This window comes from Populus euphratica, unplaced genomic scaffold (assembly GCF_000495115.2).
Source record: "Populus euphratica unplaced genomic scaffold, PopEup_1.0 scaffold36.1, whole genome shotgun sequence".
In the NCBI taxonomy this organism is placed as follows: domain Eukaryota; kingdom Viridiplantae; phylum Streptophyta; class Magnoliopsida; order Malpighiales; family Salicaceae; genus Populus; species Populus euphratica.
In genome coordinates, this window is record NW_011499908.1 from 986,251 (window position 1) to 998,210 (window position 11,960).

The following is an 11,960-nucleotide window of genomic DNA, read 5'->3' on the forward strand; positions in this document are numbered from 1 at the left end:
ATAATAAAAACAATGGAGATACAACATAGATGAAAGTCACAAATCCTCTGTATGTTGCAATAGTTACCATCAATTATTTATTTATTATTTATTTTTTTATAATTTTATTTTTTAATTCACAATTTAATTCTTTCATGTTAATTTTGAGCTTGATTGTTTATTTTGATTAGTTTTATATAAAGCTCTTGTTGTATTAAAAATAAATTTTGATATTAAATTAATATTTGATTTAACAAAATAAATTTTAATTTTATTGATTTAAACCAAATAAAATTTTAAGAACCTAATTTAAAATGAAATAAATATTCATTTTTTTAATTAATAACATCTTTATCTTAACTTTTTAATTTAATATTTAACTTAAATTAACAAATTTATTATTAATTATATATACATACACACACACACATACACACACACATATATATATATAATTCTCAATTTATTTTATTAAGAATGTATATAAAGCTTGTAAAAATATTTTGTTTTTAGTTAAAAAACCATCAAGAAGGTCCGCATTCCTTTTCTGCATCGAGAATAGAAAAAAACGAAAGAGTCTAATACATAGCGTAGCGCGAGGAACAAGCCGGTAAATAGAAAATAAAGCGACGCGTCAGTCTGTTAATGGACGGAGGACTAACGGACTAAACCCCCACGTTAGGGCTTAACATCTATCAAATGGTTACTGTTGCAAACGAGGACGTGGAAACTTCAACTTGCAAGAATGTCCCATCACCCAATACTTTCAAAACAGTGGAACGTTTTCCACTACCGTATCAAAATAAAATCTATTTAGATTAGCCTGTTAAATTGCATCATTACATTAAAAGTCCACAGTCGAACGTTGATTATGGTTGCTTTAATTAATCAACGGCTGAAACTAGTGTGCTACAATTAAATGACCGCAGACCAGTAAAGCAAGCCAAAACGACTTAGCTTTGGCGTCGCGGTGACTCTTCAATACAAAAACGAGGTAGTTTCGAGTTTTTTTGTTGGAAAAGTGGTCCTTAACTTCCTTAAAAACTGAGATCAAAGCAAAGCTAAGCTAAAGAAGCCCTTGAAGAAAAACAACAGCAGCAACAAGAAGAAGTTTTCTCGGGGTTACGGGGCTGATTTTCTTGTATTCTTCAAGAAATAAGTCGAGGTTTTAATTTCTGTTCTGACTAGTGAGATAAAGTCGGGTTCTTTTTGAGGAAAAAGAAAAGTTGGGGTTTTGACATTTTGATGTTTGAAGTAAAGATCCAATTTTGAAGGGAGAGAGGGAGTTATTAGAGAGATGCAGACAGAGGCAAGAGTAGGAGTGGTGGTAGAGGGAGGGCCAAGGGCTCTTAATTCACAGCCGAAGCAGCACAAGCCATTGCAGCAACAGCATCAGCAATCGCAGATCGGAACAGTTTCGCAACTTGTAGCTGGTGGAGTTGCGGGTGCACTAAGCAAGACTTGCACTGCACCTCTTGCACGCCTCACCATACTCTTTCAGGTTAGTTTCTCCCATTGGAGTATTTTCTTTGTTTTCCTGGCTTTTGTTTGTTTTGGTTTTTTAGCTGTTTGATGTTGTTAATTGGGTTTTTGTATTATTTTTTTGTGTGTTTGATTATATTTGTGTTTAAAAAATGTTGGGGGGATTTGTTCTTTTGTGGTTGCATATGCTCTCTAATTGAACAAATAAAGGAAACTATTATGATTTTCTTATTGGACTAATACTAATCAAGGAACTGGGATATTTAGATTAGCATCTATGGAACGATGAAATCGGTGGGGTGACTCTGTACATTGCGGTAGACATCATTTTAATGTGGCTTAATCTTTTCAGGTGCAAGGCATGCACTCAGATGTTGCAACATTGAGGAAAGCTAGTATATGGCACGAGGCTTCTCGAATTATTCGAGAGGAAGGATTTAGAGCTTTTTGGAAAGGGAATCTTGTTACAATTGCTCATCGGCTTCCTTACTCGTCTGTCAACTTCTATGCATACGAGCGCTATAAAGAGGTTGGCAAAAGCATTGCAGGAATAATTACTGTTCTGTGGTTCAAAACCATTTCCTATTTAGATTTTATGCCTTTATCCTAGTAGCTTGATTTTGATTATGAGTATTTGCTATGTAGTTGCTACACATGATTCCTGGCCTTGAAAGCAGTAGAGAAAACATGGGCAGAGACCTGCTTGTACAATTTGTTGGTGGTGGTTTGGCAGGAATAACAGCAGCATCTGCTACATATCCATTGGATCTTGTAAGGACACGCCTAGCAGCGCAGGTATAGCTTTTCAGAGATGAATTTGCCATTTTAGTCTTCCATTATTGGAGTTTATATTCTCCTCATTCGCTCTCGTCTTTAAGCATCCCAGCTTGTGATTTAATTAGTAGAATGCAAAGGAATTTGATGTTGTCTTTCTGTAAAGATCAAACAGTTTCCAATTTTTAAACCACAGTCAATTTTACTTGTCATCAACTTAAGTAACCAAAACAAGAGGTCGTTTGAAGATTGTTGTTTACTCCATTGGTACTGGTTGCACAATAAAGTGTAGTGGGCACTACAAAGTGTTGATTTAGTGTGTGCCAGATGATAAGGGGCTGCCTTTGGGGCTATGCCTGGTCAAAATTCCATCAATGTTAGCTCATATTTGCTGGATAATATAAAAGATCATTCTGTTGGTTTGTTTTATTCAGTTCTATATTACTTAGTCTGTGATTTATGGTAATTCATCTGTTGACTAGGATTGTAGTTGTTGCTGATGGATTTCTTCCCTTTAGCAGGTGATCTTAGTTATGACCTGTGCTAATGATTTATGATTTTCATGATTAATTTAAATCTGAAGTGTGATGTTACTTTCCCCTTGTTATCTGCTTCTAAACTTGTAGTATGTTTAGTAACTGGTTATTACATGTTCAAGCTGCTTCTTTTAACTCAATTAGTTTCCAATTTTGCAGATAAATGTGATCTACTATAGAGGTATTTGGCATGCATTACAAACAATTAGCAGAGAAGAAAGTGTTTTTGGCCTCTACAAGGGACTTGGAGCCACACTTTTGGTATGTTTTATTGGTTATGCTCATATTAGGGTTTATGTTAGATGGTTCCATCATTTTGATTTGTTCTTAATTGTCATTGAACATTAATGTAGGGCGTTGGACCCAGTATAGCTATCAGCTTCTCAGTGTACGAGAGCTTACGATCGTTTTGGCATTTGCACAGGTAAGCTCACTAGTTGATTCAGCAAAATGAAAATTTCTTCAGGCCTTTTTATGTGCCATTTGTATGTGCGATTCTTAGACATTTTTTTTTTTGTACTTTCTACTTCATACCAGGCCCCATGATGCTAATGTTGCCGTGAGTCTGGCTTGTGGCAGTCTTTCAGGCATTGCATCCTCAACTGGTGAGTGATCTGAAACCTGTTAAATGAAGGGTCTTTCAAAATTTAGAGTTTTTTTTTTTTGGTTCCATAAATGAAGCATATGTTTCTGGTTAAACCCCAGCTTTATTGTTAATTCTGATGCATGGTTTGAGTATTCTCTCCTGTGCTGTAATTACAGATATTCCTCATGTAGTTGTCCTTGTAGTTGTGCCTAATCTTTGATTGGTTGGCATTGTAGTAAAGTTTGTGCTTCATATGTTACCATAAGACACAGGAACAGGAGTTGTTTAGGTCACCCCATAATTTCACTTCTCCCAGAACTTTCCTGACTAAACCATATTTTAAGTAGCAGATAAGCAGTGTTGAATGAGAGTTTGGTTGAACATTGGACTGCTCACCTTTTTTTTATTAGGTTAGGGCACTATCTAATCAAAGAAGTTAATATTTGCAGCTGTTTACTACGCTCTTGATGCAGAGAAGCAGGGTGTGGTGCAGGCTCTGCATTAAGTATCTAAACAGACTGACCTGTAGAGCCAGAAACCAGACAGGAGTTGTTTTATATCCTGCATTTGAGAATTTTAGTAAGGAAGTCAATAAAATAATCTTCTTTTGTCATTCATCTAACTTTATTTTCTACATGAGAATCTTTCTTGCATTGACCTATTTCCTCCAGCAATTCTTTGACTACTTGTGTCCCCAAGCATTGCAGTTGATTCCATAATAGGGTGGCACTACTCCCAGGTGAACTAGTGCTGTTCTCTCAGTTACCATTTGTGAGAGCTATCCTCTTTGAGGTATGCTTCTCACCTAGGCTTCCTTTGCTGACTGTACAATGGGTATTTTTATCCTGAAGCCTCGTGATGCAGTTGCCAGGATGCTGTCTATTGGTTTCTGTCAGATTTGGCTATGTCACAGATTTTCTTTTCCCCTTTAATTTATCAACAATGACTGGAGAAAGTTTTCTTAAAACAGTGGTCATGCTCATGCATGATGAAAGTTTTAACTGCTGCTGTTTGAATTTAGAATTTAGATTTTTCTTTTATCAAATACCATTCTACACATTATTGACCTTCCTGATGCTTCTATTTTCTTTTAGGCTTGCTTTTCTTGCATGATTGATTTTTCCTAGTGTGCATCAAATGAAGCCAAAAAAAACCCATGAACAGACAAGACACAAGAGGTTCTCATGATGTTTGGTAACCTGTGCGAGCAAAGCATGTCTTGTGGTGCAAGAATAATTTTTTTCTATTGTCCTTGGAATATGCAGCAACATTTCCTCTTGATCTTGTGAGACGCCGGAAGCAATTGGAAGGAGCAGGTGGACGGGCTCCTGTTTATACCACAGGTCTTCTTGGTATATTCAAGCAAATAATCCAGACTGAGGGTTTCCGGGGTCTATACAGAGGCATTATGCCTGAATACTACAAGGTTGTGCCTGGTGTTGGTATCTGTTTTATGACGTATGAGACTCTAAAATTGCTTTTAGCAGATGTTACTCCCAAATTATAGTTTCTGTGAACGCCTCAGGGTGTTTGCCTTGCAGCTGAAGGGATGAGCTGTTGAATTGTCAAGTAGCAGAATTGTTCATCTTATTTCATGGATTTCCTCTCGGTGCATAATTTTGTTATGCTATCATTGGGGTACATTGTCCCATGTAGATAGACCAAACCTAAATCTGATTTCAAGTGTACTCATCATAGCGCTCACAATTCTCAAAGAAAGTAATACTAACGGTGATCAATATTTTTTTCCAGTTCAGTTAGTCTAATTTGTCATTGCCTTGTCTCTTTTTTTTCGTGCATTCATTCGCTGCTATTTTTAACGGATTAGGCTGGGGACATTTGCTGTTTTCATGTCACTAGCTTGAGGGATTTTATGGCGTTGCGGTTATCACAGCTCCTGTCGCCTTTTTTGCAGCTGCTCTTTCTGCCTGTCTAACTGCAGGTTGTATTTTGCAACGAGAGTATTGGTCAAATCAGACAGGTTTAGCTGATAGTTGCTATAAATGTTTCCCCAATGTTGTGTTCAGGCATTTTTGTCAGTCATTGTAACCATCATGTCAGTTTTCATGTAATGTTATTGGATTGCACTGCGCCAAACAGCTAATATATTTCTGTCATTTTTCAAGCAGTTTCACCTGCCCACTCTCTCATAAGCAATGCCCCCTCAACAGGATTTTACCAGACTTGAGGACGGTTGCGTTGCAACTCTCGACAGCACAAAACATAGGCGCATCAAAAGCATTATTTTTATGCTTTTATTGTTGCTTTTTTACTTTTAAAGATGAGCCCCATCACTAATCTCAAGCACAACAGCTAGCCAAAGTAGGTGCTTAGCACAGAAAATGGTGGGGAAAGACAGCATCCTGCAGTCTTTCCATCAGAAATACAGAGTAAATGGGGAATGAACCATCAATGCATCCCCTTCCATGCTACCAAGTTAACTACAACCTGGTAAACTCTGGGCACTCTACTGTAGACCCATCAAAATTGTTGCAGAGTTTCTGTGGACCCATGTATTTTATAAATATTTCATCCGATCCTTCAAGATTTTTAATTTTTATATACATCCTCCTCTGTAAGTAAAGAAACAAACAACAGCTATCGTTTTTGTTGTTAAGTGAGTTTTGAATGAGATAATCTTGCTTCGCATGAAACAAACGTATATAATAAATATGTTTTGCGTGTTGATGAAATTATATATTCAAAATACTATTTTCGTTAATTTTCTTAGAATGCATCTCTTTTCTTCAAATACTCATGACACGTCTTCATGATTTTGAAAACAATTTAAATCAATCATTCTGACTTCTGCTTAAAGGATGATTGATGATTTAATCAATGTAGTGAACTTTAATTTCCCAAAAGAAAAATAATGATGTTGTAATTTTCTTTGAGATTGAGTAAACTTGCAATTCTAATGCTAGTTTTCTTTCTTGGTTTTGAATTTTTTTTAATAGCAAATTGAATATAATACTGTCACACATTAAATCTTTTATTAATATTTACATCGAAAAAACAATTCTATTGATGCAGTGGTCATGAGAATCTAAAAGCTGAACCACTTGAATGATAAGAATAGGATACGATTATTTATTGAACTCGGAATTTATTTTTTGTGGGGCACGCATCGTCACTGGACCCCGTGAAAATTAAGGGGGAGCTGTCCAATCTTCTGTTATGAGCTCAACGCTTGTTGAGGAGCAGCAAAACAGTGTGATCATAGGGGACTAAGGAAAAGAAATGAAGTTTACATGAGCTTTAGAATTATAATGGGAAATTGCCAGTAAGGCTTATGTGGCTCAGGGTGGAACGTAAACCATACTTGCTGACAGCAGCATTAGCAGACCTGAATCCTTCCCCATAAGCTGGAGTGGCATCATGGGCGATTTGATACATGAAAAATTCACCCAGTCTTTTTTCTACTTGGGACTTCCCACCCTTCTTTGAAGAGGAAGAGGAAGAGGAAGAGGAAGCTGCTGATGTGGATGTGGATGTCGATGGCATGCCTTTAGATCCGGGCAATTCTGATTCAAGCCACATGTATGAGAGCGCTTGACAGATTCCTTCCTCTACCTCAGGATCAAGATTGCGGTATCCTACATTATGAAAAGAGAAATGAAGAGTGCGACAGCAAAATTTACAAAAGCCTTTTCGAGCAAAATTCAAGCCGGCAGCTTTCTACCTTTGAGGCGTAACCACCCATGCATCAACTCGTGAGCAAGAATAGCACCCGTTAGCAGTCTGCATCCAACAAGCTATCAGAAAACAAGAAGTTTACAGGGTATGGTAAAACTTGCAAATTTCCAACAGAGGACAAAGAAATGATAAATCAAAAGGAAAAGTTCAGCATGGAAATGGTTGATTTTGCTAATCAAAGAAAAGCTTGATCGAGTTATGCATGTTCTTATCAGATGATGTTAACAGACTGTTAGTAATACAGGAAGTCTTTCCCGAGGAAATGCGTGCACGCGCGCTTGTGTTGTGGTTGAAAATTTTCTTAGTTATGCAACCTCACTGACTACCGAAGAAATTTTACAGAGAATTTGGAATATACATTCATTTTACATCCACTTAAATGATGGTACATGATACACGGTCTACATATACTTTTATTTTAACAACGAGGATTGCTTGATCCATTGTTGAAGGTTTTGTCAAGTCTTAAAACATGACCAAAACCACTGACGAGAAAATTAACTGCAGAGCGAAGAACTAAAAATTGCCTCTGAGTATTACCTTGGAAGACCATAAAGAACAAGAATAGCTGTAACTTCACATTTCCGAGTCAGCTTTTGGGGTTCAGTTCTCATTCCTACCAGTCGGTGGCCTCCAATTCTTGGTCTCTTTTGTATCTGGTTGAAATCAGAGAGAAAAGTCAAGGCAAGCGCCATGTTAAACATTTTGTTCCTCACTAATGAACCCAACACAAATTGTTAAAATAAACCAAATACTAGAGTTATCCAGTATCATACACTAGTGACAGTCTGCTCTTCTGAGAGACATAGACCCCTTGTCTCGGGCATATGGTGGTAGCCCTGGAAAGAACCATGTCTAAATAAAAGCAATTTCACCAATCAATAGATTTTAAAAGAATGTGAGAGATAATACATTACATTCTTCTCTCCAAAAATGGCTTCATTGAGTGCCTGTCTTTGAACTAGAAGCATGGGAATTTGCTGGTCCAGTTTCATATGCATTCCTTCATAATAGTCCCTGATATCGTGGTAAAGGGGTTGGCAATCACCAGTATCCATGATAGCCGATTCCATGCATTCTAAGCACAAGCTGCGGCCATCTTCCAAAGAATAGTATCTCACATCCCTAGACTATGGGTGGACAGACAAAAAAAAAACAAGAAGAAGAAGAAGAAAACCAACAACTACCATAAGCAAAAAAAAAATTGATATCATTATTGAGCACATTCCCTTCTCCAAGATTGTTAAAAGAGAAATAAATATATACTGGACAGCCAACTACTGCATCAACAAAATAGAAAATTCTAATGGATAGTTTGTTTTACAAATTTACATACATACCTCCAGACGTTCACAACTGCAGCATCGAGCTGTGTTGTCATGCTCATGTGATGGACAATACTTTTGGGACCAAAATGGATGGCACCTATACTCAATCAAACCAGCTGCGTTTGTAGGGATCTGAAAGCATATAAAGAAAATGTTCTAGATCATGCCCATAATAAGTTACAAACTAAAAACTCGAAGAGAGTGATCGACACAAATCAGAAAACTAGCATAGTATTTAATTGAATGAAAGTTAATTTTCTTACAAATTGGTGGCAGACTTCACATTTGGGATGAGTTAACTCTTTGAAACAAGACTTGTGATATGGATCCTTCCCTGACAAAGAAAACTTGGATCAACAGAAAAAATAAGTTAAAAACTAGATGAAACATTTCTTATCATTATTTTGAATTTCTTACACTATATGCACTTTTGACATCTGACTCAATTCATCCACAAAAATAGCGGACCGTGAAAATTTTCATTAAATGTGTTTCTTTTAAAGAAGATAGCAAGATACTCGTGAGCCTGAGAAGTATTATTACCTCGGTCTCAGTGATTGGGTAACGACAAGAACGACAGCAAAAGCACTCTGGATGAAAATATTTTCCCATGCATCCCAAATAATTGCCATTACCAATGTCACGTTGGCAGCCGCTACATAAACTTCAAGTCAAGGCATACCATGCATGATCAATACAGTTCGAGGGTGGAATACTCATAAATTTAAAAATGGGAGTTGACATCTTGTTTCTTAATTTTCTTGTTAACAGTGATTTCTTTTCTCTTGGATTGAATGAAAGATTTCTGCAGAAAATATTTAAAAAAGCCTGCAAAAAGTAGGCTACAAGCACTGCACATAGACCCGTATCATTTATATCATACTTTGAGCAAAAAAGTATGACGATTTACAATAATGCTGCATCACTATAGTTACCAAGAAGTTAAATCGTTAGCTTCTCTGCAAGTGAAGAGAGAAGTCAAATGTTTTGTGACCTTTGTAATGAACCATGTGTGTTAATTTCCAATAAAAGCTGTCACAGTCCTGCCAAATTTCCACATTTGAATTTCTACCATACATTGCTGTTAGATTATCCTTAATGGACAAAGAAATCCACTTTTCAGGATGATAGACATGTATAAACGCATAAGGATCATATGTGTTTGTAAACCTCAAATGTTCTTTCTTAGTTCATCGAGGATAATTCATGAATGGTGCTAGACTTGGATAACTACCCTCCCATTTCATCAACCATGCTGCAAGCCAACTACAAGATACCTAGAGTTTGGCATGCATGCATGCCTATAAAAATGTATTTGTTGAACTGAGTCACGAATTAGCTATGACAAAAATTAAAAGTTTTACCTCAAATTCCTGGGACAATATTGTGTAGTGCCATATGAAGGAAATGAAGGTGAATTAGGGGTATCCTGAAGCGATCTTGCTAGATCTTGATCATTTGTTTCCCGACTACATCCTGGAAAACAGATATTGAATGTTTACAGAACTCCCAGAATAGCATAGACACAGAAAAGCATGTGCATATGTTTGTGTGTGTTAAAAAATATATGAATGTGAAGTGAGCAAAACCGCACCACTTGGTTGCTTCCAATCTTCAGCCATAGTAAGTGCAATGGCATCCCCCCGCTCCTTCCCAGTTCTAGAACGATCATCCTGATAACAATATAGAAGCTAATTGAAAAATCTGTCTTCTCCCCTCTGAGCAACCAATATGTAGAATTGTGTGAAGTGCATGAAGGGGAATTCTTCCTTTCCATATTTCATCTGTGCCCATACAGTAGGATTTAAACCCCGTATCCAGGTGCTCTACTAGCACCTGAGCAAGACAGTTGAATTAACGAGTGGGATAGAAAAAAACCATGTAGTTCTAGACTATTAATACATGTATGATCAATCTGTTTTCTAGTCAAAGTACACATTACAACCAGCATTATTACCTGAAAGAAACTTGCAGGTTGAAATGTTTCAGAGCAATGTCAGAGAGTATCAGCTAAACTCAATTATACGCTACACTTGTCAAAATTGACAGGATCTAACTTCTATTTACTACCGAATATAAAAATTAAGTGAAGAGACAGGTTATTTAAAACCAAATGAGAATACAATTCCCTTTCGTTGGCCTAGAAATGCCATAATTATTTTCCAGTATTTCAGCATATAGACCAGAAAACTCCACTTGTAATATTGCTTCATCCTGATCGTCTTAACCAATATTGTAATGTAAACATTTGCACAAGGCTAGTAGATTGCACATAAAGCAAGCTTTTGATGATAAGTACTATGTGTGGAAAGGGAATCTGTGGCAACATAGTAAATATAACATTTTCCCAAAAGAATGAGTTTGGTAATCCAACGACAGCATGCCCTTTGAAAAAAAAAAAAAAGAGGAAAGGAAGAGTAAAAAGTGATTGGCCTAACCCATCAGAAAAGGCCCAGAAAAAAAAAAAAAAAGGGTGTGGCACATAAAGAAATTATTGAAATTAGTGGGATATATCTATTATCAATTTGAAGTCAATGTGCCAATGAGCTATAGCTTAACTGATATTATTACCCCCCCCCAAAAAAAAAAAAAAAAAAAAAAGAGTTTCGAGTTCGAACCTCTCCTATGTAGCAAAATAAAAAATTGAAAGCAATGTTAGAAGCAGGCTTTTTTTCCAGTCAATTTACAAGTTGGAAAGGAATTTGAACCACTTGTTCCATCATGGAGCAAGTTGGAAAGGAATTTGAATTAACTGCTGTATGCACTGGCAAGCTGACCAAAAAAGGACGTTTAGAAAGTTACCACAGATCTTGCTGGTGCACTCCAAACTACGTTTTCTTCCCCTAGAAGCTGTGGATGTGCGCGGCCGACAACTCCACCACGAGCACCTCCACGATTAGACCCACTTTTAAAAAGCTTACCCAGCCACTTCATAAACCGAGATTTTCTCTCTGCGTACGAAGAAACAAAGTCTCCTGCTTAACATAAAAATCCCGGAATAAACCCCCCACCCACCCCACACAAACACAAAACAGCAGTAAACAAAACAAAAACAGCCACATATCAAAAAGAAAAAAAAAGAATGACAATAACGGCAGAATTACTTTAAAAAGGAAGCCAAATACAGAAACAAACATGAAGCCTGTTATCAAACAAGTTGGAGGCGATGAAAACACGAAAAAATAATGATAAATATGGGATTAAAACAGTAATGAGTATGGATGACAAAACATACCATAAATGCAAGGATTAGAAATGTGGTGGACACCTGAATTAGGAGGAGCCATGAGATTGAAAGAGCAGCAAGGCGATGTAGAAACTAGAAAGGGAGAGAATGAAACGCAAGAAGATATGATGAGAAACGAAAAGAAGAGAAGAGAGGTAGAATGAATAAGGCAAGACAATAGGCATCGCTAATTAAAAAGTGCACGAAAGAGAAAAACAAAGAATCTGATGAAGAGAAAGGGAAGGGAAGTGATCGAAGAGAGAAAGAGATTCTTCGCTTGAGAAAGGAAGGCAGAGAAAAAGGCGATTAAAGAAAAGAAAGATTTAATGGAGGAGAGGGAATCTGCTGAGGCG

The 11,960-nt window shown here is 36.9% G+C and overlaps 2 protein-coding genes across 13 annotated transcripts; one reads left to right on the forward strand and one right to left on the reverse strand.

The window, feature by feature from the left end:
• Window positions 1-893: 893 nt before the first annotated feature.
• Window positions 894-5,485, forward strand: LOC105133663 (mitochondrial substrate carrier family protein B-like). 7 transcript variants are annotated; one of them, XR_843835.1, is made up of 9 exons: window positions 894-1,480; window positions 1,814-1,990; window positions 2,107-2,256; window positions 2,931-3,032; window positions 3,125-3,195; window positions 3,309-3,376; window positions 3,807-3,936; window positions 4,065-4,149; window positions 4,623-4,746. XR_843835.1 is itself a non-coding variant. In XM_011037743.1 (8 exons), the coding sequence occupies exons 1-7, from the start codon at window positions 1,277-1,279 to the stop codon at window positions 4,103-4,105; spliced, it is 813 nt and encodes a 270-aa protein (XP_011036045.1). In that variant the 5' UTR covers window positions 895-1,276; the 3' UTR covers window positions 4,106-4,149; window positions 4,623-5,485. The 7 variants fall into 7 exon arrangements, 3 of the variants coding, with proteins under 3 accessions (XP_011036045.1, XP_011036046.1, XP_011036043.1); XR_843837.1 differs by lacking the exon at window positions 4,065-4,149 and having other exon boundaries at window positions 4,623-4,706; XR_843834.1 differs by lacking the exon at window positions 4,623-4,746 and having other exon boundaries at window positions 4,057-4,149.
• An 833-nt stretch (window positions 5,486-6,318) lies between these two features.
• On the reverse strand, window positions 6,319-11,960 carry DAR2 (DA1-related protein 2). 6 transcript variants are annotated; one of them, XM_011037749.1, is made up of 13 exons: window positions 11,617-11,960; window positions 11,184-11,359; window positions 9,976-10,054; window positions 9,746-9,857; window positions 8,925-9,045; window positions 8,645-8,728; window positions 8,394-8,513; window positions 7,971-8,183; window positions 7,830-7,892; window positions 7,594-7,709; window positions 7,040-7,098; window positions 6,680-6,953; window positions 6,319-6,584 (listed from the first exon to the last, which is right to left on the reverse strand). In XM_011037749.1, exons 1-13 carry the CDS (start codon window positions 11,666-11,668, stop codon window positions 6,575-6,577), a joined length of 1,479 nt encoding a protein of 492 aa, XP_011036051.1. In that variant the 5' UTR covers window positions 11,669-11,960; the 3' UTR covers window positions 6,319-6,574. The 6 variants fall into 6 exon arrangements, with proteins under 6 accessions (XP_011036051.1, XP_011036047.1, XP_011036052.1 ...); XM_011037745.1 differs by having other exon boundaries at window positions 6,319-6,953; window positions 11,617-11,958; XM_011037750.1 differs by having other exon boundaries at window positions 6,319-6,953; window positions 11,184-11,332; window positions 11,650-11,957.

What these genes read in the sequence shown, in the direction of transcription:
- LOC105133663 (XM_011037741.1), top strand. Translation starts at nt 1,277, where the DNA reads ATGCAGACAGAGGCAAGAGTAGGAGTGGTGGTAGAGGGAGGGCCAAGG. An exon ending in GCCTCACCATACTCTTTCAG is followed by an intron (nt 1,481 to 1,813) that starts GTTAGTTTCTCC and finishes TAATCTTTTCAG; the next exon opens with GTGCAAGGCATGCACTCAGA. An exon ending in GACTTGGAGCCACACTTTTG is followed by an intron (nt 3,033 to 3,124) that starts GTATGTTTTATT and finishes ACATTAATGTAG; the next exon opens with GGCGTTGGACCCAGTATAGC.
- DAR2 (XM_011037745.1), bottom strand. Translation starts at nt 11,668, where the DNA reads ATGGCTCCTCCTAATTCAGGTGTCCACCACATTTCTAATCCTTGCATT. An exon ending in TTCTAATCCTTGCATTTATG is followed by an intron (nt 11,360 to 11,616) that starts GTATGTTTTGTC and finishes TTTTATGTTAAG; the next exon opens with CAGGAGACTTTGTTTCTTCG. An exon ending in AGATTGGAAGCAACCAAGTG is followed by an intron (nt 9,858 to 9,975) that starts GTGCGGTTTTGC and finishes TCTGTTTTCCAG; the next exon opens with GATGTAGTCGGGAAACAAAT.